This window comes from Solanum stenotomum, chromosome 8 (assembly GCF_019186545.1).
Source record: "Solanum stenotomum isolate F172 chromosome 8, ASM1918654v1, whole genome shotgun sequence".
Classification (NCBI taxonomy): Eukaryota; Viridiplantae; Streptophyta; class Magnoliopsida; order Solanales; family Solanaceae; genus Solanum; species Solanum stenotomum.
The window spans coordinates 8,851,332-8,875,989 of NC_064289.1; the positions used below are offsets into that span (position 1 = coordinate 8,851,332).

A 24,658-nucleotide genomic window follows, 5' to 3' on the forward strand; every position below is an offset into this window, starting at 1 on the left:
GCTCATATATTCTAAGACTAGCATCTCATTTCTCCAATCAATTGGATCACATCCCTTAATGGTAAACCTAATTTAGTAGTTACACTTATATCACACTGCTTTATGAAAGTTCTTCAAGACTTCCAGCAGTTGAGTTTTCTTCCCTATCCACAACAGAAATTTCCACTGATTCAGTGCCCTTCTACTCTGCGGTACTTTATGACCTGGAGATAAAAATTACAACTCGTTTAAGAAAAAACGTTGAATATTCAGGTTTGAATGCAGTACTACTGGGTACGAGTGTAACAAACAGAAAGACCTTTTGGATGAAGAGATGTTTGGCCCTGTCGAGGAGTTTCTTTTTACTTTCTTCATTTAAGACCTGCTCCAGTTCATCAAACAAAAACAAACAAAAACATATAAAGTGTCAATAGTGTGCATGAAATACACTTAGTGCCTGCTTAAGAGAGAGATTTTCCTGATACCATGCTTGAAACTAAGAAATGAGAGTACAACCACGTTATCCCCCTCACACGGGAAAAGAAAAACTTTTGCCAAGAGTGTATGTTCTTAGATACTTCCTCTTGGTAAACCAATTCTTTCAGGTGGTGTAACTAGCTTGAAATTTCAAACTTTGACAACATTAAGAATTTGCAAAGTGAATTATCTATTAAGATACCTTCTGGGAATACCAATTTCATTTAGGTGGGGAGATTTGCTCTGATATGTCACATTTTGACAACATTAAGAGAAGGAAGGCTGGTAATTAGCCTCGACTCTCCAGGTAGAGACATGCATAGATAGTTTGTTTTGGGTTGACTTATATATATATATCCAAACAAAGATTTACATAAATGGAAATTCTCTCTCTGAGCTACAAGTAGGACCAAATATATTGACATGACTAAGGTGATGTGCTGGACAAATCCTAAAAAAATAATTTGGTATGCACAAGTGAAGCACAACAATTGAAGCTGGATATCCCAAATGTTATAACAAAATTAGAATCAAAACTTACGTAGCAGATGAAACAGCATGGCCTTGAAAGTCTAATCCATGGTCCTGTACAGATTGCACCAAAAAGAATAACATCAAAACAAATATAAATGCAACAAGAATATGAAATCTGTATGAGACAACAGTATATATCAGACGGGTAAAGAACCTTTTGAGTTGAATTATCCTCAAGCATCTCCCATCGTTCTTTATGTAGTCTCAATTTCTCTGCTTCACCATCATCATATACGACCTAAGAAGAGAAACACCAGAAGTCCAGAACAACTTTGGTCATTTAGAATTTTCAGGAGGAACTTTGGCAAAACATTAAAGCCAGTAAAACATGTGCAAGTTAGGTAAGATTTCTACTTCACGATCAATTTATATTTCCCTTCCTTGGTGGCAGATCATGAATTTGAATAGTTAAATAGACTCGGCTATTCCCTAGTTTAAGTGACCCCATTTGACACAACATGGAGATATAATTAATATTAATTAACATATAAGTCACCTGAAATTATTTAGATAAGGAAACATATGATACTAGGGTTCAAACAGATCTATAAATATGAATGAGAAGTGTTTAAACATAAACAGTAACTCAAAGAAAATTATGAATTTAGCGAGGCAATGACAAGGCTTCATAATAATCTCATCACCTTGTGTTTCCTCTCCACAGGATCAAAAGAAGAAACTACTCCCCCGTAAAACCTACAAAGAGAAACATTAAGATGAGAAAATGTAGCAGATTCTTCCTTCTGACACACCACGAGTCACTATATAGGGTTTCTGAACTACAGTCCAAACTGAGTATATCCACAGTAACTCATCAATTTTTACATTGTTATCTATTTCACTGTGTTATGTTTGCAGAGGAATTGTGAGCCAACAAGTACTTGCAAAAAGAATAACTCAAAATGAATCAAATATATATAATAGTAATATCGCCAGCAACATTAGCCTGTTTCGAACTTTCATACAAGAAGCAACCAACAGGAGAAATCTACCAAAGGTAAATACTATGATCGGTCACATTGTAGTGGAGGTTGGTTGTTTGATACGTGGCTGATCCTTTTGGATGGAGAATGAGGCAGAGAGGAGAAAAAGGAAAAGAGAAAAGGACCAAGTTATTGATACATTAGTATGAATGGTTTAGAGTAAATTGAAAAATGACAGATATTTTTTCACATACTTGTGATCTGAACAGAAAGGATACTTTAACTATCCTGTAAGCTACATGCAGAACCCATTGTAATCCATAATGCTTTTGTTAGCCTAGCCAAAAAGATGTAGCACAAGAAAATATCAGCTTTTTAGACAAACAAACTGCATTGGAAACTCAGGAACCCATTAACAACAAAAGGTTACAGTCTGACTCTGCCTATGACTGCCATAATATGCAGGGAACTCTGCTTAAAGCATCAAGGATCATGAACTAACATATACTTCATTTATCCTGTTTAATGTGACACACTTCCCTTTTTAGCCTGTCCAAAATGAAATGACACCCTTTATAATTAGAATTTAGAAATAATTTAAATTTGAACTTCCCATTTTACCCTCTATGACATGATTTTATAGCCACAGAAAAATCTATGGCATGTTTTAGACGACAAGTATCAAAAACGTTCTTTCTTTCTTTCTTTCTTAAACTTCGAGCCCAATAGAAAACTGAGACATATACTGGGATAGAGGGAGTAACTCAGAAATATTGAATGAACCAAGGAACAATGCAAGCTACAAATAAACACATGCTAGAATTGTTGCAATACCATTAAATCCAAAGACATAGGAGTATAAGTAACTGGAGGAACGAGGTTCTTGCACATATCCTAGCAGGCAAGCCCAATATTTTAGAGCATAAACTCGAAAACTGAAGGCTACATCAAGTGCTGAAAAGTGTGTGTGTGTGCAGGATGGTTGGGTGGGTGAGTGTGATTAGTACAACAAATTTACAATGATTTGCAGTGCTCACATCAATAATCCAAAGTACTTACTTTTCATCCAATGGCCACCAAACTTTTATTCTAGCGCCAACGAGTTCCTTACCATAATCTTTGATGGTACAAGTCCTTTTAGAATCCTAAAACAAAAAATAAGAACGACGAGTGCATCAGACATGAAAACACTTAGAACCACTTTCTAATACTAAATCTTTCAGAAACAATAGTATATCAGATGGGTAGAGAACCTTTCGAGATGAATTGTCTTCAAGCATCTTCCATCGTTCTTTATGTAGTCTCAAAATCTCTACTTCACCATCATCATATACGACCTAAAAATGGAAAAACCAAACAACACCGGTCATTTGAACTTTCAGGAGGATTTTTTGCGAAATGTTAAAGCCAATAAAATATGGTTCAAGTTAGACAATGCTACTTCACGATCAGCATATTTAAGAACAGGGTCTACAACAAAGAGGTCCCCAAACAGTAAGGTTGTACCTGTATGTAAAAAGGGATTTACATGGCAGATCTTGATTTTGAAGAGTTAAATAGATTCGGATATTTTTGACTTAACATGGAGTTAGTTTTACTTGCAGGTATACTAACAGTGGTAGGAGAACTTTTTTGGAAACATATGTTACATGGGTTTAAACTGATCAAGGATGTTGAATTCTTGTTGTTGTGGGTTTAATGTACATGCATTAAACATTAAAATATATCCCGAAATGAGAAGTGTATAAAATAAAATGGAACATATAAGTAACTTAAAAAACATTCTAAATTATAGAAACAATGACAAGAATTTATAAAAATAAATAATATTGTCACCTCGTACTTGTTTGTCTCTGAATCAAAAGAAGAAATGACTCCCTCGTAAAACCTATAAAGAGAAACTTTAAGATGAGAAATTGTAGCTAGATTCTTCCTTCTTATTCAAGAAAAAGTACAATAAATATTGGTAGATACAATGATATGAAGAACAAAGAGATATTCAAAGTTGTGCGAACAATAATGGCATGAAACTCGGGGAAAGAGTGACACACTTCCCTTTTCAGACTGTCCAAAAAGAAATTACACCTTTTATAATTAGAACCTAGATATAATTTAAATTTGAACTTCCCATTTTACCCTCTATGCCATGATTTTATAGCCACAGAATATCCATGGCATGTTTTAGACGACTAGTATCAAAAGTCATTCTTTCTTTCTTAAACTTCGTGCCCAATAGAAAACTGAGGCGTATATTTGGACAGAGGGTACTACTTAAGATATATTGAATGAACCAAGGAATAATGCAAGTTACAAATAAACACATGCTAGTATTCTTGCAATACAATCAAATCCAAAGACATAGGAGTATAAGTAACTGGGAGGAACAAGGTTCTTGCACATAGAGCCTAGCAGCAAAGCCAATATTTTAGAGCATAAACTCGATAACTGAAGGCTACATCAAGTTGCTGAAAAGTGTGTGCACGCAGGATGGTTAGTTGGACGAGTGTGATTAATACAACAAATTTACAATGATTCGCAGTGCTCACATCAATATTCCAAAGTACTTACTTTTCATCCAATGGCCACCAAACTTTTATTCTATCGCCAACCAGTTCCTTACCATAATCTTTGATGGAACAAGGCCTTTTGGAATCCTGAAACAAAAAATTAGAACGACGAGGGCTTCAGACATGAAAACACTTGGAACCACTTTCTAATATGAAATCTGTCAGAAACAACAGTATATCAGATGGGTAGAGAACCTTTTGAGATGAATTGTCTTCAAGCATTTCCCATCGTTCTTTATGTAGTCTCAATTTCTCTACTTCACCATCATCATATACGACCTAAAAACGGAAACACCAAACAACACCGGTCATTTGAACTTTCAGGAGGATTTTCTGCGAAATGTTAAAGCCAATAAAATATGGTTCAAGTTAGACAATGCTACTTCACGATCAGCATATTTAAGAACAGGGTCTACAACAAAGAGGTCCCCAAACAGTAAGGTTGTACCTGTATGTAAAAAGGGATTTACATGGCAGATCTTGATTTTGAAGAGTTAAATAGATTCGGCTATTCCGACCCCATTTAACTTAACATGGAGTTAGTTTTACTTGCAGGTATATTAGCAGTGGTAGGAGATTTTTTTTGAAAACAAATGATACAAGGGTTTACATGGTCAAGGATGTTGAATTGTTTTATAAAATAAGAATGACAAGAGTTCATAAAAATAAATATTCTCGTCACCTTGTGTTTGTTTGTCTCAGAATCAAAAGAAGAAATGACTCCCTCGTAAAACCTGTAAAGAGAAAATTTAAGATGAGATATTAGTAGGTAGATTCTTCCTTCTTATTCAAGATAAAGTAAAATTAGAATTGGTAGATACAATGACATGAAGAACAAAGAGATATTCAAAGTTGTGGAACAATAATGGTATTAAACTAATGAGTATACAATGAAACTCGGGGAAAGAGTGATAGAACATCGAGTAACAGAAACCAGTTCGGATTTATGCCTGACAGATCTACAACAGAGGCTACATTCCTGCCAACTCATAATGGGTCTGTCAGCCACAAAAAGAGACAGAATATAAAGGACTTTGAAGACCAAAATCCGATGATCTTTTGTGGTCCCATTGCTGTTCTGCGGACCACATTCCTGTCTGCAATCAAGAATAACATGTCATGAAGCCCATTTGCAAACCACATTTCTAGTTCTGCGGAGCAACATCAAGACCACATTTTAGGAAGAACTTAAGTGTAGCCCAATATTGAAATATAATTAGTATCTCCTAGTTGGTTTTCAAGAACTAGCTAAGATAAACCCGCTAAATAGTCAAGCGACATTAGTGGGCAATTGAGATTCCAAGGCTAACTACGTGTTCCATGTTTATTATTAGTTAATTATTTGTAATGTATCGTTCTTGATGATAATCAATTCCTTAATTTCCATATCTCTTGTTTTCCTTTCTTGCAAGTTCATTGATCATTTTACCTGCTTTCTGGATAGATTTTATCTTTATTATTTTTAAACAAAATCAAATAATTCAAAATCAATTGGTTAGCTTAATTGGTAACAATTCCATAACTAACTTGGTTACCCTAGTATATTGTTCCATGTGGGATTCGACCCCGACTCTTAGTTGGGTAAATTTTATTGCAACGACCATGTACACTTCTGTTTGAGAAGTGGATTATCATCACTCTTCTAACAAGATTGATGGAAGTTTATTATGAGAAGAGACATACCTACCGGCTATCGTGTTCAACAACCCAAATAAAGCATAAGAAGTACCATGGAAGGTCCTTTGGTGGGTGATGGAGGAGAAAGAAATTCATAATAAATATGTAAAATTCATAAAGGACATGTATGACGGAGTTGTCACTGGCTTGAGAACTAGTAAGAGATACAAAGGAGTTGATTTTCCTATAACCGTGGGTTTTCACTGAGGATCGTCATTGAGGTACTACTTGTTTACTCTAGTTATTAATGAACTAACCAACATAATACTATGTGAGGTCCTACACCATTTGCTGATGAAATTGTGTTAATCGACGAAACCAGTAAGGGTGTCAACCGAAAACTTGAACTGTTTAGAAGCACTTTAGAGAGCAAGGGTTTTCGGATACGATGAGTAAAATTAAGACTAAATATATGCTCTTAACTCTAAAGTTTAGTCAACATGAGAAGAACTAAATTGAGGTGAAACTAGACTGGATTGACGTGCCTAAATGCAAACAATTTAGATATCTAGACTCTCGTTGTTCCAGAAGGATGAAGTGATAGATGAAGATGTTACTCAATAGAATTAAAACTGGATGATTTAAATGGAGAAATATTATGTGATAGATTTTAAGCTTTACATAATAATTATAAGACCGACAATGAATGTTGGGCCTCTAAAGTGCAACATATCCACAAGATAAGTGTCGCAGAGATGCGATACTAAGATGGATGTGCGACGATGCATAATTATATGAGACTAAAAATGACCACATTTGCTAGAAGGTGCAAGTAGCATACATTAATGATTAAATGAGAGAAGGTTGCTTGAGATGGTTTTGTCATGTCCTACATGACTTCCAGATTACATAGGGGTGAAACCATAATGAGAGTAGGTCGCTTGAGATAGTGTGACTCTGCCGACAACTGCCATCACGTGGAGGCATGGTCTCCAAGTTTGAGCTCTGCTTACAGAATCTCAAGAAATACCGAATGAGCCAAGGTAGAAGACGAAGTTAAGGATAAAACCCATGCTAGTACTAGATCTATACCATCAATTCAAAAACTTATAGGAGTATAATGCCATCGAAGGAGATTCTTGCACATAAAGCCTAGCAGGCAAGGCAATGTTTTAAAGAACAAACTCAATAACTGAAAGTTACATCAAGTTTCAAAAAGGAGTGTGCGTGCAGGATCGACGGGTGTGACAAGTACAATAAATTTACAATGGTGTTGCAGTCCTCACATTAATATTTTAAAGAACTTACGCTTGCTCCAATGGCCACCAAACTTTTATTTTAGCGCCGATCAGTTCTGCACCATAATCTTTGCTCGTACGAGCGCTTTCAGAATCCTGAATGGAAAAATTAGAGCCACGGTGCTTCAGAATTTGAAAGCATTCAAAACCACTTTTTTCTTAAAAATCCTTTTAATCTCCTTCTCGTGACTCAGCCCCTCAACCTACTGGTTGAAGGTGGAGGAGGCTAATCACTAAGCTATTCTTCTCTAGTCAGGAGAACCACTTTTAAAACAAAGCGGAATTACCGTCATTTCTATGATATGTAATGAATTATGGAAAGATTGGTATCTGCTCAACTTCAAAAGAGGGAAAATATTTTTGTTGCAAAAGTTGTCACATTAAAGAGCCAGAAAATAGTTTCCGGTGAAGGGAAGTTCTTAAAAATCAGTGAAGTTGCAAAATGTAAGATACCAAATCAGTTTATGAAGCATTTCAACAGCTTACATCCATTCATACAAAGCTCTGATAATTGCATATATGGAGGTTACACAGATAGGAGATAAATCTACATATAGTTATAGATCAGTACCTCATGTTTCCTTGTTGCCAACTTCCTCCCGGATTTATAATTAGCACATTTGTTTATGTGATTTTCATCTTTGACTGATAATTTAGTAGCCTGTGCAGCTCACAAGTAAAAAAGAGAATTGCAAAAGGAAAATAATAATTTGGTCATTGCATAAATAAATTAGAAAAGATCTTGAAATAACTGTTACTGAGCTGTACGGTTGTCAACCTTATCTCCAGATTCTTCAATATTAGTTGTTTTCTTCTTCTTCTTCCTCAGTTTCATTCCAAAAATTTGTTGCAGTGTTGGCTCCTTGTGTTCTTTGAGGTTTCCTTCTTCATTTTTTATGCTAGATTCAGATGTTCTCTCGGCGTCACAATCTGAAGCAGACTCATTCTTCCTTGAGTCGCTTCCTCGTTTTCTTTTGGCACATAGTGTGCGCTTGGTTCTCTCTCCCCAAGTGAGACCTAAATGAAGAGAATCTTTTTTCTGAACTTGGGATTGCGGCACATCTCCTATTGGAATTAACACAACCAGCTCATCATCATCATTTATCGGGATCTCTTTTCTCTTGGGCTGACACAAATGACCATGACTACCTGTAAGTTCATGACTTCCAGTCCCTTCCTGGTTTTCTTTTGGCACATTTGTTGCTGGTTGCACATCTTCTGGATTGACAGGTTTCATGATGTTTGTTGTACAAGTATCCTTTAGCTTCTCCCTGTGAGTGTCATCCTGCCGCGCTGGCTCACAACATTTAGCCTCAGATGGACCAACTTTTATGTGATGTACAGTATCAGGTGCATTTTCAGTTGCCATCTGATAAAAAAAATAAGAGAAGAGGAAATGAAAAAAATCTGTTAATACTATTATCTATTCACAACTGAAACTGTTGTAGCATCCTAGTAATAATTAAACACAATAGAAGCACTTAGTCTCCTTGGCATCCCCTGCTCTTTGGGCTGAATATTGCATTAGAGCCAATACCAAAATCTTGTTAACTAAATGCAACACTAGAGTATATTCTAATGTAAACTGAGTGGAGTTATTCTAATGTTGGTTCTAACTCCTTTGAGTGATGTATGTTTACAATAAGGAAAAGTTCTTTAAAAACTGTATGTTTCTGCAAAGGGAAAAAATCTTTAAAAACTGTATGTTTCTGTAAAGATATGGCATTTGGGTCTAACTAAACCCCAAAAGCTAGCTTATGAAAGGCAGGATAGCCAAGTTCATATAAGCACACCACTCCATTCACGCCCCCAACTGAAGCTTGGACCAGGAGCCCAAAGAGGGATGTGGTTGGCATTTATATAGAGCAAAACTGCAGTAATGAGACAGAGGTGCTAATTTTATCAACGATATGAAGTTACTGAGTATCTAGTCTACCATCGCTCACAAGAAAGAAGGAAAATACGACATTTTTAAGCATGATGTTTATGCCCACTTATATGTGTAAATGAATGCTTGGATGTATAGACAATGAAAGTGAAGTATCAACATTAAACAAAGCATCATATCAATAAACATTTCTCTAGAAAACCAAGCAGCCATTGTTTAGGTGTAGACAAGATAGTTATGAATAAAACATACCATTTCTTTTCCTTTTGGCATTTCATTGCATAATAAGGCAACCGTTTCGGCATAATCACCAGAATTTAAGCTCATTGACTTTAGGGCTTCTGCAAAGTAAGGTTTAACAATGGCAGCACAGTCTTTTAGGACTTCCTCCACCAAGTGTGATGCAACGGGTGAATCCATCTGGATAAAAGAAACTACTGGATTAGAAAAGTGCCAAAGAAATATTCTTAACAAAGAGGTTCATAGGAGATTGATTATTACCTGATTATCAATTTTGAGACTATCAAGAAGAAGCCGTAGAAGATCTACTGAGATTTCATCACTGCCTTTTATGAGCCGAGTCATGATTTCTTTCATCCAAGTGAATATATTATGAGGATGGTAGGGCCTTCATAGAAAATATAAATATTACTATAGCCAGCATCTCAGAGAAATATTATCTCTAGAATAACCTTATGCTCATACACTGGCACAAAATTGCATAGTTTACAATGTCAACAGTCTCCTACATGCTTAGGTGTGACTCAAATGGAGTATATGCAAGCAACTGAATAGCACGTACGGTTGAGCAGTGTTTCAATGCATAAGCGTATTTCAGATAATATTACTTTTAATGGATAAGCAGTTAAAATACAAAACACACTGCAACATCCTTATGAAATTTACATTTCACCCAAATTTAATCCGAAGGTAATTGACTTTGTTGTTGGAAAGAAACAAACCGGAACTCTACATAACATTGAAGAATCAGAGAATAATGATAATATCCATGGAAAAGAGAATTTTGACAGAATACCTGATGACCTCGAGAAAGACTTTGAATATCTCGATGATTAGCTTTTCATTTTCGAGGTCCAATACCACTGCACTTAACCTTACTTTTGTGAATATTTCCAGAACTCGGACCACCTTCCGGTAGCTGCGGCTAGTAACATCAGCTAACTTTTTTAAAGCCATTACAGTTAGCCGGAGAATTTCCTGACAAAGAAAATGGCCAGGGTGAAAAAAGGAAAAAATATTGATGTAAAAACAGAAAGATAAGTTAGAATGGTGTAGTTCTACCTCCATTTGTCTATGATCATTGTAAGGGTACTTTGGGGCATATATTCGAGAAATTTCAGTGATACAAGAAATCACTGAAACTTTGACATCTTCACTCGTATGCCCCAATAGATCATTCCTAACCAGTGCTTTCATTAAAGGTTTAATTGCACTTGTGGTCGAATCAAATGGGTCCTGACTTACCATTTTCAGTAAAGACTCAACTTTCTGACAAAGAAAAGGGGAAAACAGTAAGCCATAAATTGCATGAATTTAACAGGAAAAAAAAAGATTATCACTTCCATTTTCCAGTCCAAAATCGTTATAGTAGAACAGCAATTCCCACTTCCATCTCATTTTTTGTTGTGATTTCATCTCATTCAAATAAAAAAATTGATTTTTACCTGAAGAAGTTTGAAGAGCTCATCAATGGAAGAGGGAGGATTCATGAGGCTCATCCCATAAGCTGTGAACTCGTCTTCCATCTTTTTCCAGTCAGCACAGGAGGAGCCAGAACTAGCCATTGCCAGAAGAACTCTGTTTCAAAAACAAGAACTGTAGCAAAAATTAACACTTCAACAAAGAAATGCAGAGTAGCAAAATAACACTTCTATCAAGAACTGTAGCAAAAGTAGCATTTAAACAAAAGATTTTTACAAACTCACGTTTTTTCAATTTGCTTACTTGTATGCAATAGGAACGTTAGTACCTATGCAAAAGTGCAAACAGAGCAAATGGCCAAATGGGGAGTTACCGCTTTCAACTTTAATGTTGAAGTGATGAGAGGAATTGACAGTTTTATCCTTTAAATGATATTTGGAATTTGAGTGCTTTGGGTAATGTCCGAGGTATAACTTTTTTTAAAATATTAATGTGACTTACACTTGTCCTACGTGACATAAAACAATTCATGTGATATACTTTTGTCCTTTATAATAATTTATGTGAGATATTCTTGTTCTAACAAGGCAATTCGTGAGATACTTTTGTTCTAACATGATAATTCACGTGAAATACTCTTGTCTTAACATGATAATTCACGTGAAATATACTCGTCCTACATGACAATTCACGTGAGATATACTCCTCCTACACAACAATTCATGTGAGGTACTCTTGTCCTGACATGACAATTCATATGAGATACAGTAATCCTACATCACAATTCACGTGAGATACACTCATCCTACATGACAATTCACATGAGATACATTTGTCTTTAATGACAATTCACATGAAATACACTCATCTTAAATGGCAATTCATATTAAATACACTCATCCTATATGACAATTCACATGAGATACACTCGTTTTACAACAATTGATTTATATTATTTATGACTTATGTATTTACTTATTTAACTTTATACTAATTTAAATATATTTATGTACATTCAAAGTTAAAAGACATAAATATCAATTTGCAAGTTATAGAGGATGCTTATATCATTTTATATCACGAAACAAAATCAAACAAAATGAAGTGCAACGAAGGGTTGTACCTTAATTTTCGGTAACACACATCAAGAAATTTTATACAAAACAGGTAGGGGCCAGGTCACTTCCGACGTGGAAAAGCACCAGGTTGTTGAGAATCCGCCAACTCATCAAAATGCCACGTCACCCTGGGAACCTACTAGCTTCTCGGGCCAACGGGTCAGGCTTGTCGGATCAACAAATTGGGAAAGGAATAACCCGGTTAGGTCGGAATTCGAACTGGTAATCGGAATACAATCGGAGCTCCACCAGGCAACATCGGCTTGATCAGCCAACCGCAACAACAGCAGAAATCAAGTCCGAGGAGAGTAGTGCACAGAAAATCCCTTAGCCGATTCTCCGAGTCGGAGCTGAATTTTCCGTTTTGGGAAAGGAATGGTTCCCGTGCTACTGTTGTTGATGTCACTCTCCCTTTACGGCCTTCTTTCTTTTTTTCCTCAATCTCATCTCTGAGTTCACATCCTCTTATATCTCCGCTGCCTCAGAAGTTGTGCAGGTAATTTGTTTGTTTCCGCTGCCTCAGAAGTTGTGCATCTTTTGTCTGCGCTGCCTCAGAAGTTGTGCAGATGATTTGTTTGTTTCCGCTGCTCGGAAGTTGTGCATCTTTTGTCTCCGCTGCCTCAGAAGTTGTGCAGGTAATTGGTTTGTCTCGCTGCCTCAGAAGCTGTGCAGGTAACTGGAATGTAGCAGTTTCTATTCATAATGAAGATCAGTATTCGGATATGAACTCTTTCAGTTTTGGAAAATATACCGCTTATATTATATATGTTCAGAAATTCGATGGAATCATGTATCTAATTTACTCTGTAGGTAGACATGGTTGCTTATACTAGTAAATAAGCTCATATTCATATTCATATTCATATTCATAAAAAATAAGCTGATTTTCGTTTTTACAAGTTGGTCTTATGCTTGCTTGGATCCGAACTTTCAAGAGAACTCAAATTTATCTTTTCTATTTTAAGCTAGAAAACACAATTTTGCAATGCATAGCTCCTTTGAGCTTCGATCAACTTCAGTTGATTAATGTATTTGTAGGTTTCATATGGGTCAGTATTAAGTTGATGCATGAGAGGAACACAATTTCGATTGAATTCCCATATGATGTGCTCTATGATTCCAATAGTGGGCAAAAGAAAAGACAATGGTCGACTAACAAATAAGGGTAGTAGAATATCATATTTGATGAAAGGAAAAAGGAAACAATAATTGGAATCCATAGTTGTGGATACTGAAACCAGTATGGGGCTTATGTTGGCTTAACACAATGAAAAAAGACGGAACTAATTGATTAAACTTCCAATAGTCTTCCATGGAAAAGATGGGTTATCCCACTTTCAGAAATATGTCAACTTTCTAATGACAACATGGAAACAGAGTACTCCCCCCCTCAATTTCATCCTTTAGTTGCAAAAACAGCCTCGATAAGTTTATCATTATTCGGATTAGGAGCTCCTTTTAGTTTTGATTCTCTCTTTCGGAAATGAAATTCGAAGAAGAAGAGAAAACCATTTTCTGAAGACAAATCATCTTATAAGCACGAGGCAATGGGAAATGAGTGGTTGGAAACTTAGCTATGAATACCCTTACATATCATGATTAGAACCAAAACATGATTGAATTTGCTACTTCTTTCATCCATTGGAAACTTGGTTACAATTATTAAATCTACGCTTATTCCGTAGCATGGATGAATTAGGCCACAAATTATTTTATACTTATCCAACAAACCCAAACGACTTCAATATGAATTTCTTCATCTTACTTATCTTCTTCTGATATCTCTACAAATTTATTTATTTAAAAATCAAACAGTTCAGAATTTCGGATGTGTTACACTTAGACATATAGTGAAACCACAAACAATTTGAAATCACGGATGCAGAATTTGAATTCTATGGGTTAAGAATTCCCCATCATACATATAAGCCGATGAGGAATTGACAGTTTTATCCTTTAGATATTATTTGGAACTTGGGTACAATGGGTAGTGTCATGCTTGATTGAGGTCTAATTTGGAAAAGTACCATGATGACCACTGTACTGTGGCGACTAATAATTCTCTTTATAGTAATTTCTTTCCTCTTTTTGACAATTCATGACATGACAATCCATGTAAATTACACTCATTAAGGACAAGTGTAATTCACAAGTGTAACAAACGTAATATAATTGTAAATTAATTGAGTAATTTATCAATAAAATATTACAAGTGTAATTTTTATTGACTCATATGATAATTTGATGATTAACAAACGTAAAATACTTGTTAAATTAATTGAGTAATTTAACCTGTGAAGGTTCTATCAACAAAAGTGTCTATTGACTAAACTTTGAAAGAGCAAAGTACGCAAACCCTACCCTATGATTGCCTAAACTTATGTCCGGCGCCGGTGGAGGTCAGCCTTTGAAGGTGGCTGACCCTCCTTTGTTAACAAGTAGTTTGGAGTTTCCAGTTCTAGGAGGCAACAAAACAAATGATAACTTGAATACTTATTCTTTCACCAAGGACGTCTCCTTTTCAAACCTGTTATAAAACCAAGAATATGTGTCAATGGAAGTCCCCAGCAAGTCAGTAACATATGTGGATGGGATACCACATATTCAGTGGACAGTGGCAGAAGTGGAACAAATGAACATTAAAGAGGATTTTTTTTTTTGAGAATGACATTAAAGAGGATTTGCAGTTAGCAGTTGTTGGTAAGTTTGCTCATGGTTGGCTAGATATGGAGGACTTAAGAGAGGCGATCCCTAAACAATGCAACATCAAAGGTAATTGCAAAATAGGATTGTTTAGAAATAAACACATTCTAATCAGACTATTTTCTAAGGAGGATTACATCAATCTCATTTCTAAAGGAGCATTTTATATTACATGTAAGGAAGGTTATTCATACCTAATGAGGACATTGATCTACGATGTAAACTTTAAGATTGACGAGGAAACCACCAAGACTATGGCTTGGATCTCATTCCCTAATCTTCTCCCAACTTTCTTCGGTCAAGAGAGTTTGTTTGCAATTGCAACTGCAGTGGGGAAACCGTTGCAATTAGATCAAGCCACTATCAATAAAACTCGACCTAGTTGTGCTAAGGTTAGAGTTCTAGTGGATTTGGCAGCTAGTCTACCAAAATCAGTGATTATGAAGGTAATTGATGAAGTTACTGGAAGTGTGAAGACTGAGACGATCACAGTGAAATACAATTACATTCCTAAGTATTGCTTGGAGTGTAGGATGCAGGGTCATGATTTGCACAATTGCAGGTTGCTGCATAGCGAGGTGGTAGAAGAGGCCCCAGTTGACAATATACAAGAGAATGAAGAATCATATCACCCACCACTGGTCCATAATCTTCAAAAGGGCAGAGCAAAAATCCTATCAAGTGGAAGGATAGTTGGAGATCCAGGGGCCTGGAAGGTGGTTAGAGATAGAAGAGGTATGCAGAATTTAGAACAGCAACAACTACAACATCACAAGCAACAACAATTGGTAACTTTTAATAAATACAGGGCGCTGGATAATTATACAACCACAGAGCTAGGAGAATTTTCTAATAGCAAAGATTCTACCATAGAGGTGCCTGATGCAACTCCATCTGATAGCACCAATTCGGTGGAAGAAAAGATGGACTTTAACAAGGAGCATGAAAATATCACAAACCAGAGTTTAATCAAGGAGAATGATTGTGATACAACTCCTTGCAAACAACAACAAGAAACAGCAACAGATATGGTGAAGTCACATGAATCAGATAGTGAACAAATCACAGGGAATAAGGAGCAAAGACCTTCTAATTTAACCTTAAAGAGAAGAATATGGAGAATCAGCAGCACCAGGAGGAAAGCATGAATATGGTTATTGAAAATGCAATCTGCAAGGCAGCATTTATAGAATCATCAGGGCAACAATGGCAAGATAAGGATACAAGCACAAATAATATGGCACTGGTTGAATATCCAACTATTGTAGCACAGGAGAATGAAGTTATAGTGTCACCAATGAAAGTTCTACATGACATTGTTTCACACTCTATAGGTACATCACCTCAACTTCAAAACCAACAATCACAATGGCAGAACTGTGCTAGCAACACAGAGGAAGTTGATTCACATTCTATAGGTTTTGCACCACCTCAGGCTGAAACACAACAAGTACAGCAACAGAGCAATTCTAGTAGCACAGACGAAGTTGATTCACATTCTTTAGGTTTTGTTCCACCTCAGGCTAAAACACAACAAAGCAGCTCTACCAATACAGTGGAAGGTTCATATGATGAGGATGACAAAAATGAAGCAGAGACCCCTATTAAAAGTAACAAATCTGGCAGAAAAGGGAAGAATAATGGCACTTCTGTTGGGAACCTGCCAATTAGGACAAGGTCAAGAAGAGGTTTGCAGAAGATCAAGGATTAATGATGAAGTTCTTTTTTTGGACTGTTAGGTCTGTACAAACTCAAAAGGCTTTCCATAGGGTACAAATGCTTAATAAAGCGCATAAATTTATTTTTATTGCTTTAATGGAGCCTTTTCAAAATGCTAGAGTCATCAACAAATATAGGAGACAATTGGGAATGCCTTTTGCACGATCCAATTGTAATGGAAAAATTTGGATTTTTGTCAAGGATGGTTTTCAGGTAGATATTGTAGTGGATGCCGCACAACATATCACTTTGAAGGTTAAGGATACTACTTCGAATAAAGATTTTTTTGCAACACTGATCTATGCAGTGGACAAAGAGTGGCTTTGTGGGAAGACATTTATCAGTTGTACAATTCTATGGTACTTCCATGGATTATAGGTGGGGACTTCAATGTGGTTTTGAATGCTGAAGAGAAGTTAGGAGGGCTTGATGTACAACCTGCAGATGTAGATGATTTTGCAAACTGTATTGGAGATTGTGACTTCATAGAAGTGTCTTTCAGAGGTAGTCCTTTCACATGGTGGAATGGTAGAGCTGCATCGGACTGTATTTTTGAAAGGCTTGACAGAGTGTTAATTAACCATGAGTTTCAAAATTGGTTCAACCATACAAAGGTTGAACATCTGTCTAGGACTGGGTCTGACCATGCTCCAATGTTGCTAAATTGTGAAGAATCTGTGGTAAATATAAGTAAACCATTAAAAAGTTTGAACTTTTGGGTAGAACATGATACTTTCATGCAAGTGGTGAGTCAGAACTGGCCTGTTGCTACTCCTGATGATGCTGATAACCCATTTTTTTTGCTTCAAAGAGAAATTAAAGAAGCTAAAATCTGCACTCATTTCATGGATCAAAGATGTCTATGGTGATATTTTCAAGCAATTGATAATTAGAGAGGACATTGTAAAAGTCAAGGAAAAGTTATTTGAAGAAGACCCTAGTAGTGTGAATAGAGAAGTTATGCAGAAAGCACAAGCAGAATTCAAAAAATATCTGCACTTTGAGGAAGAATATTGGAAACAAAAAGCAGGTTTTACTTGGGTTGAAAAGGGGGAAAGAAATACTAGATTCTTTCATAGTCTTGTGAAAGGAAGAAGAAAGAGATTACATTTGGCCAGAATTCATACTGAGCAAGGGGATCTTTTGGAGGATAAAGAGATGATAAAAGATGAAGCTATAAGATTCTATCAAAAACAGTTTACTCAAGAAAGGGATGCCACTGATTTTTCACTCCTTAGGCATATTCCACAGGTAACTTAACATTATGCCCACTATGGAAGAGGTTAAAAAGGTTGTTTTTAACCTAAATGGAGACAGTGCAAGTGGTCCTGATGATTTTACTGGCCTTTTTTATCAGAAGTGTTGGGATATTGTAGGCAATGATCTATGGAAGATGGTTTTAAGTTTCTTTTTAGGCAACACTCTTCCCAAATCCATCACTCATACCAATCTTGTGTTGTTACCTAAGAAAAATGATACACTCCTTTTCAGATCTCAGACCTATAAGTTTGAGTAACTTTGTCAATAAAGTTATCTCTAGGGTTATTCATGATTGGCTAGAGCTGGTGTTACCTAGATTAATCTCTGCTGATCAATCCGGTTTTGTGAAGGGAAGAAACATTATTGAAAATGTATTACTTACTCAGGAAATTACTTCTGACATCACCAAAAGGGGAAGACCAGCCAATCTTATCATCAAGCTTGACATGACTAAGGCATATGACAGAGTATCATGGTTATATTTGATGAAAGTTTTAAGAAAGATGGGTTTCTCAGAGGTGTTTGTTGATATCATCTGGAGAATTATTGCAAATAATTGGTATTAAGTCTTGGTAAATGGACAGGCTCAAGGTTTCTTTCACTCCACTCGAGGGGTCAAACAAGGTGACCCCTGTCCCCAGCATTATTTATTTTAAGTGCAGAAGTTTTAACCAGAGCTTTGAATGCTTTATTTGATGATGGTCAATATGTCGGATATGGCATGCCTAAATGGAGTGCAAATTGGAATCACTTAGCTTATGCTGATGATACTATCATTTTTGCAGCAGCACATGAGAAATCACTTCGAAAAATTATGAAATTGTTGGGGAAGTATGAAAATCAGTCTGGCCAGTTAATCAATAAAAGGAAAAGTGCTTGGTACATGCATCAGAATACTGGTGCTCAACTGGTAGGTTTGGTTGACAGATGTACAGGATTTTCAAGAGGTCGGTTCCCTTCTCTTATTTAGGGTGTTCTATCACCCATGATAAGAAGAGAAAGGGTGATTATAATGAGCTCATTACAAAGGTGAAAAATAAGCTCCAAACTTGGAAAGGGAGGATGCTCTCCTATGGTGGTAAGGCTACATTAATTTGTAGTGTGTTACAAAGTATCCCTATTCATATTTTACCAGTTATTGTCCCACCAAAATGTGTAATTACTGAGTTACACAAGATTTTTGCAAGGTTCTTTTGGAACAACAAAGAAACAGGCGGAAGTAAACATTGGGTTGCTTGGAATGATGTTTGTTTACCCAAAGAGGAAGGTGGTCTAGGTTTCAGATCACTGTTTGATGTATCCAAGGCTATGTTTGCAAAGTTATGGTGGAAATTTAGAAATGTAGATCACTATGGGCAAATTTTATGTGGAATAAATATTGCAAGAAAGAAATACCTATTGTAGTTCTTTGGAAGAGGGGTTCCCAAGTTTGGAAGTACATGTTTTTTTTTAGAATAGGGCTGAGCTAGAAAAACATATTTGGTGGGAACCTAGGGGTGGCACCACTAACTTATGGTATGAAAATTGGACTAAGCTTGGTCCATTACACCAAGACCCTGAATGTCAGATTTATCCAGAATTGGGGGATATTAGTGAATTGATGAATGACGAAGGCTGGGATATGGACAAATTGCAACAGTTTCTACCTGAAAGAATAGTTGAACATGTTGGAATGCAAGTGAGCAACTTTATACCCTCTAATCTTTCGGATAGACCATGGTGGTTACTCAACAATACAGGGAAGTTCAAGGTTAGCTCTGCTTGGGAGTTACTAAGATACAAGAAGGAAGTGAACGTCCAATATAAGCCGGTTTGGGTGAATGATTTGCCTTTTAAATTTGGTTTTTAGCTTGGAGGATTTGGGGCAACAAATTACCTGTGGCCACTACTATTGCTTGTCGGGATAGGTTTGTAAATCCTAATTGTGTTTGTTGTACAGTACCATTACCTGAAACTGTACAACATCTTTTCCTATCCGGTGAGATAGCCAAAAAGGTATGGTTATATTTTGCAAATGCTGCTGGAATTCAAGGTCCTTTCATTCAAATTAAACAAACTGTCATGAAGTGGAGAGATGCACAGGGAAATGACAAATTTAAAAGTGTCATGGCTGTTGTCCCTATCATAGTTCTCTGGTTCTTATGGAAAAGACGAAATATCATTCTTCATGGTGGTTTATATGCTTATGAGAAGATTATTTTTGATGCAAATAATACTATTCATACGTTTATAAGATCCAAGTTTCCTTTTTTCCAGAATCTACCTAAGAGTTGGCCTCATATTGTCGAAGTTTTGGAAAGATGGCAACCCAGTTACAGTTATAGGATTGTGAGGTGGTTACATCCTCCTCTTGGATGGTATAAATGTAATACTAATGGTGCATCCAAAGGTAATCCTGGCCCTAGTTCAGCTGCTTTTTGTGTGAGGAACAGTGAAGGTGACATTTTAGGGGTTAAAGGGAGAAGCTTACCACTTTCAACCGGTATTGTTGCTGAAGCAGTGGCTATAAGAGAGGGAATTCAATTTTGCATTGAAAGGAATCTATTGCCACTAATAATAGAGACTGATTCGTTATCTATGACAAATTTTATCGAAGGAATTTGGGAAGTGCCTTGGAGTGTGGTTAAGGAGGTTGAAGCAATCAACAGAATGAGCAATGATGTTCCTATCCAAATGAAACACACTCTATGGGAAGGAAACACCCTGGCAGATTTTTTTGCTAACTTAACTGTTAATTTTGCAGTTACATATATGGTGGAAAACTTTCAGGATCTTCCTAATGCAGCAAAGAAAATTCTTAATATGGACAAGTGGAGTATGCCTAATTTTAGGCTCACTCAACTTCACAACAGATAGGTTGGGTACTTATACATTAATTAGTATGATTGCGATTAAAGGAAACTAGAAAAGGATACTTTTACTCTAATGTAATGTCTGAAATGAATTCATATAGTCTGTCTATCATGCCACCTGGTGAGAGTTTAAGGTGTACAAAGATTACAGACTAAGGCATAGACATTGGGTGAGGTTTTTCTTCTACTGTTTTCTGGTGCAACTGGTGATACCTGGTGTATTATGGTTTGAGGATGTTCGGTCATTTATTATTCACTAATTTTAAAAATATTAGTAAGTGGTAAGTCACATCCTTAAAACAATAACGGAAAATTATCTGGTTTTTGCATTTGTGCTGGAACCTTGAGATTATTGTTGATGTGTGGTATTAGTTTCTTCGAAACTCATCCTATCGAAGATAATTAATAGGGAAAGGCACAGGTTTCTTACCTAATAGTTTTGTTTTGAGTTTAGAATCAGATCGATTTATAGAACTAATTGTTCTCAATAGCAATTCTATGAATCATCAATGAAGCAATAGTAGACGACGCATATCACATTCAAATAGTTCATGAAAGAAGACGTTGAGGCATACCGTACCGTGTGCTTTATGAAGATATCCCATTTTTTCATCTCTTTTGTCGAGGTATGAAGCGGATGCGGTGCTTGAATTGAATAACAAGGTACATAGTTAGATAGATCTATCTATAGAAGTATCTACAAATCGAAGTAGCAAGAAAGCTTATCTGTAGCTTCTTCTTCTACTTCATTGGTTTCTCTATTCAGCTCCCTCAGGATCAACGGAGTGAAACTATCGAGGAGTCCGCTGGAAATTTCAAGGTCGCCGGTGACTGAAATTAATTATAAATTCAAAAGCGCAACAATTTTTAACGCCGTATATGTTGGAATTCGAAAACTTCAATTTTATTAATTTTTGTTATTAAATTATTGTCCTTTTGATTTCATAATTAATTGAGTTGTACTTGATTTCGGACTCATCTACGTTTGTCTCTTCACTTTCCTATTTGATTATTGGTTTTTTCTTTCTCTATTTTTAATTGGTTTTGTTTTTATCTGTCCTTTGCAGATTTAGTTTAGGCTAGCCCACTGTTGTAAATATCAACATTTTTTAAATTTTTTTTCTAGTTAATAAATCAGACCACCTGGGTCCTTTGAATTAAAACAAAACAATATTTATTGAGGAAGAATATCTAAAAATGACTAATTTCTCCAAACACGTTTTTTAAAAATAACAATATATTTACTTTTGCTAAATTGAAATTTTACGTTATTGGATTATTGATGTTCTTGTTAGGAATAATTATCTACTGCTAATTCACATAGTAACGTTCTTAACATCTGAATTTAGTCTTTAATTCGTGCTTTTTTCTCTCTCGTTTTTTTTTTCTTTAAATTTCATCAATTACAATCCGGTTTGTATTTTCATTTTTTGTTTACATTAATTTCATTCTTGAATATTACCTCAAAAATTCAATCCTAAATAGTTCTGGTTTACTTTATGGAAATAATTTGACTGAAACAATTTAGGAAAATTAATTTTGTAGCTTCAAAGTTACCTAAAGATACTTTTTGTTCCTGTATAGGAATAGAAAAATGGAAGTTGTAATCCTAAATAGTTTTATTTACTTTATGAAAATAATTTGAACAAAGAAATTTAGGGAAATTACTTCTATGGCTTAAAATTTACCCTTTGATACTTTCTTTTCAATTCTTGTTTCACGTATTAGGCCTAAACTCAAACTTTCTTAAGAAGCTTTAAACTTAAAAAATCATATTTACTAACGTGTTCCATTCTTCATAATTGACATTATTAAATTTTGAGAAATAATAAAAGAACAATATGCTACTGTGATGTAAAAATATAAAAAGAACATCTTCAAATTTATAGAAAAAGATAGTAATAAAACACTTTGTAGTAGTGACACATAACAAAAAAAGAAAATAACATATGCAATGCGTGCCCAATATATTATATATGGTAACCCTAGCGCAAAAAAAAAAACTAACCTATAGTCTAATTATAATACTAGAAAAGGAAATTGAGTGATGCACTACGAAATCAAAACATGATTGATTTTGCATTCTGGAAGAGTAATTCAAATTTAGAATAGAAAACCAAATTTATATAGGATTTGGAATGTACTTAACTCGTGTCTAATTAAGATTTATAGTCAAATTAATATAGGAATATGATTTCTAATTCTAATTAAATTAGGTTTTACACTTTTATAAATAGGAATGGTACTAGCTATTTTCATATAGCGGGAGTAGAGAGCATTCAAATATCGGAATCAAACAAAATGGAAACAGAGTACTCTGTTTCTCAATTTTATCCTTCAATTGCAAAAACAGCCTCGATAAGTTTATCATCATTCGGATCTGGAGGTCCGTTTAGTTTTGATTCACTCTCTCGGAAATGGAATTCGAAGAAGAAGAAGAAAGAGCCTTTTCCTGAGGAAAAATCATCGAATAAGCACGAGGCAATGGGGAACGAGTGGTTAGAAACAGGGAATTGTCCTATCGCGAAATCATATAGTGCTGTTAGCGGAGTTCTCCCAAATGTGGCATCAGCTTTTCAGCTACCTCCTGGAATTAAACTCAAATGCCCACCTGCAGTTGTTGCAGTTAGGGCTGCACTAGCTAGGACTGTTTTTGTTAAGATTATGCGGCCGCAACCATTAGTTTCAAAGATGTTAGTAATTGGAGCCTTGGGAATGGCAGTTAATATTCCATTAGGGATATGGAGAGAACACACTGACAAGTTCTCATTATCATGGTTTACTGCAGTTCATGCTGCTGTTCCTTTCATAGCTATGTTGAGGAAATCAGTTGTGATGCCTAAATCAGCTATGTCATTAACCATTGCTGCTTCTGTATTGGGACAGATCATTGGCTCAAGAGCAGAGCGACTTCGACTACAACATATTCAGTCTAGTCCAACAATCGAAAGAATAACTAACATCAAGTATCAATAATTGAGTTCTAATCTTACTTCTTTGTGTATGTAAGTAATTTTTTTAATTATAAATATAAATTTTGGACGTTGGACCGAACTCGTACTCGACCTTCTAGTTCAACTAATCCGTAACATGTGTAGTGCTTGTTCAATATTTTATACTTTTATATCTATCTATGGAAGCATAAACAAAAATCTAAGCAAGAAATAGTGTAATTATATTCCACAGAAAATTAGGAATAACATGGCATGTGGTGAAGATATGAAAGCACGCAAAGCACAATGAATCTAAGTTGCTCGTATGCTTCATGTTCGGTGTTGCATTCGTGTCGAATGTCGATATAATATGAGCTGAAATTAGTATTGAATTTGATCAACCAATTTTGGATACTTTAACCAAATTTGACATATGATTTTCATAATCAAAACAAAAATGATGATGAAATTGAATGAAATGAGATATGAGATATAGCTTGTGTAGAGAAATTTCTATGTCAGTCTGTTACCTTTTATTTCCTTACGGGATTCTTCTCTTGATCAATACTTTCTCTTCATAATGCCTAATAAGTTTCTCACATAATTCAACGTACAACTCTATTTTAGGAATTTGAATTCCTGCAACCATATTCGTATCTGAAAATGTATACCTAAATCTCAAAATTTCTATTACGAAGGGTCCAACTTCTATTATCTATATCTATATCTATATCTGTGTGGTACATCTGTACTTGAGTCCGAGCAACTTAGGTTTGAGTACCCCTACATATCATGCTGAGATTAGAACCAAAACATGATTAACTTCGCTACTTCTTTAATCCATTGGAAACTTGGTTAAACAATTACTCCTAAAAATCACATCATCTGTCTACTCTTAATCCGTAAGCATGCATGAATTTGGCCACAACAAACGATTTCAATGTTTTGGAAATCAAAATCCTCCTTAGTTTAGTCTTATCTGAATTTCTTCAGATTACCTGTCTTGTTCTTATATCTTTACACATTAATTTACTGTATTTATAAACCAGATAGTATATGAATTTCAGCTAAGTTACACTTAGAAACATACAATGAAACCACAACCAATTTGAAAATTGCGGATTCATA

At 35.5% G+C, this 24,658-nt stretch overlaps 2 protein-coding genes and 1 pseudogene across 3 annotated transcripts in view; 1 reads left to right on the forward strand and 2 right to left on the reverse strand.

The window, feature by feature from the left end:
- The window catches only part of LOC125872208 (sister chromatid cohesion protein PDS5 homolog C-like), a 36,867-nt gene continuing 12,209 nt past the window's right edge, over positions 1-24,658 (reverse strand). The window contains exon 19 of the mRNA XM_049552914.1: positions 1-67. The gene's annotated coding sequence lies outside the window, so the exon portion shown is untranslated. The remainder of the gene's footprint in view (positions 68-24,658) is intronic.
- On the reverse strand, positions 3-12,900 carry LOC125872209 (sister chromatid cohesion protein PDS5 homolog D-like). 2 transcript variants are annotated; one of them, XM_049552916.1, is made up of 18 exons: positions 12,069-12,892; positions 10,969-11,119; positions 10,586-10,792; positions 10,320-10,501; positions 9,785-9,911; positions 9,536-9,703; positions 8,174-8,764; positions 7,406-7,491; positions 5,163-5,214; positions 4,676-4,759; positions 4,482-4,567; positions 3,750-3,801; positions 3,167-3,250; positions 2,973-3,058; positions 1,635-1,686; positions 1,145-1,228; positions 998-1,041; positions 3-203 (listed from the first exon to the last, which is right to left on the reverse strand). In XM_049552916.1, exons 2-18 carry the CDS (start codon positions 11,086-11,088, stop codon positions 197-199), a joined length of 2,112 nt encoding a protein of 703 aa, XP_049408873.1. In that variant the 5' UTR covers positions 11,089-11,119; positions 12,069-12,892; the 3' UTR covers positions 3-196. The 2 variants fall into 2 exon arrangements, with proteins under 2 accessions (XP_049408873.1, XP_049408874.1); XM_049552917.1 differs by lacking the exons at positions 3-203; positions 3,167-3,250; positions 3,750-3,801; positions 4,482-4,567 and having other exon boundaries at positions 994-1,041; positions 12,069-12,900.
- On the forward strand, positions 11,299-23,573 carry LOC125873435 (uncharacterized; annotated as a pseudogene).

Coding starts and splice junctions, on each gene's coding strand:
- LOC125872209 (XM_049552916.1), bottom strand. CDS start 11,088: ATGGCTAGTTCTGGCTCCTCCTGTGCTGACTGGAAAAAGATGGAAGAC. Junction 9,912..10,319: donor GTCTTTCTCGAGGTCATCAG/GTATTCTGTCAA, acceptor TTTTCTATGAAG/GCCCTACCATCCTCATAATA. Junction 7,492..8,173: donor TTGAAGAATCTGGAGATAAG/GTTGACAACCGT, acceptor TTTTCCATTCAG/GATTCTGAAAGCGCTCGTAC.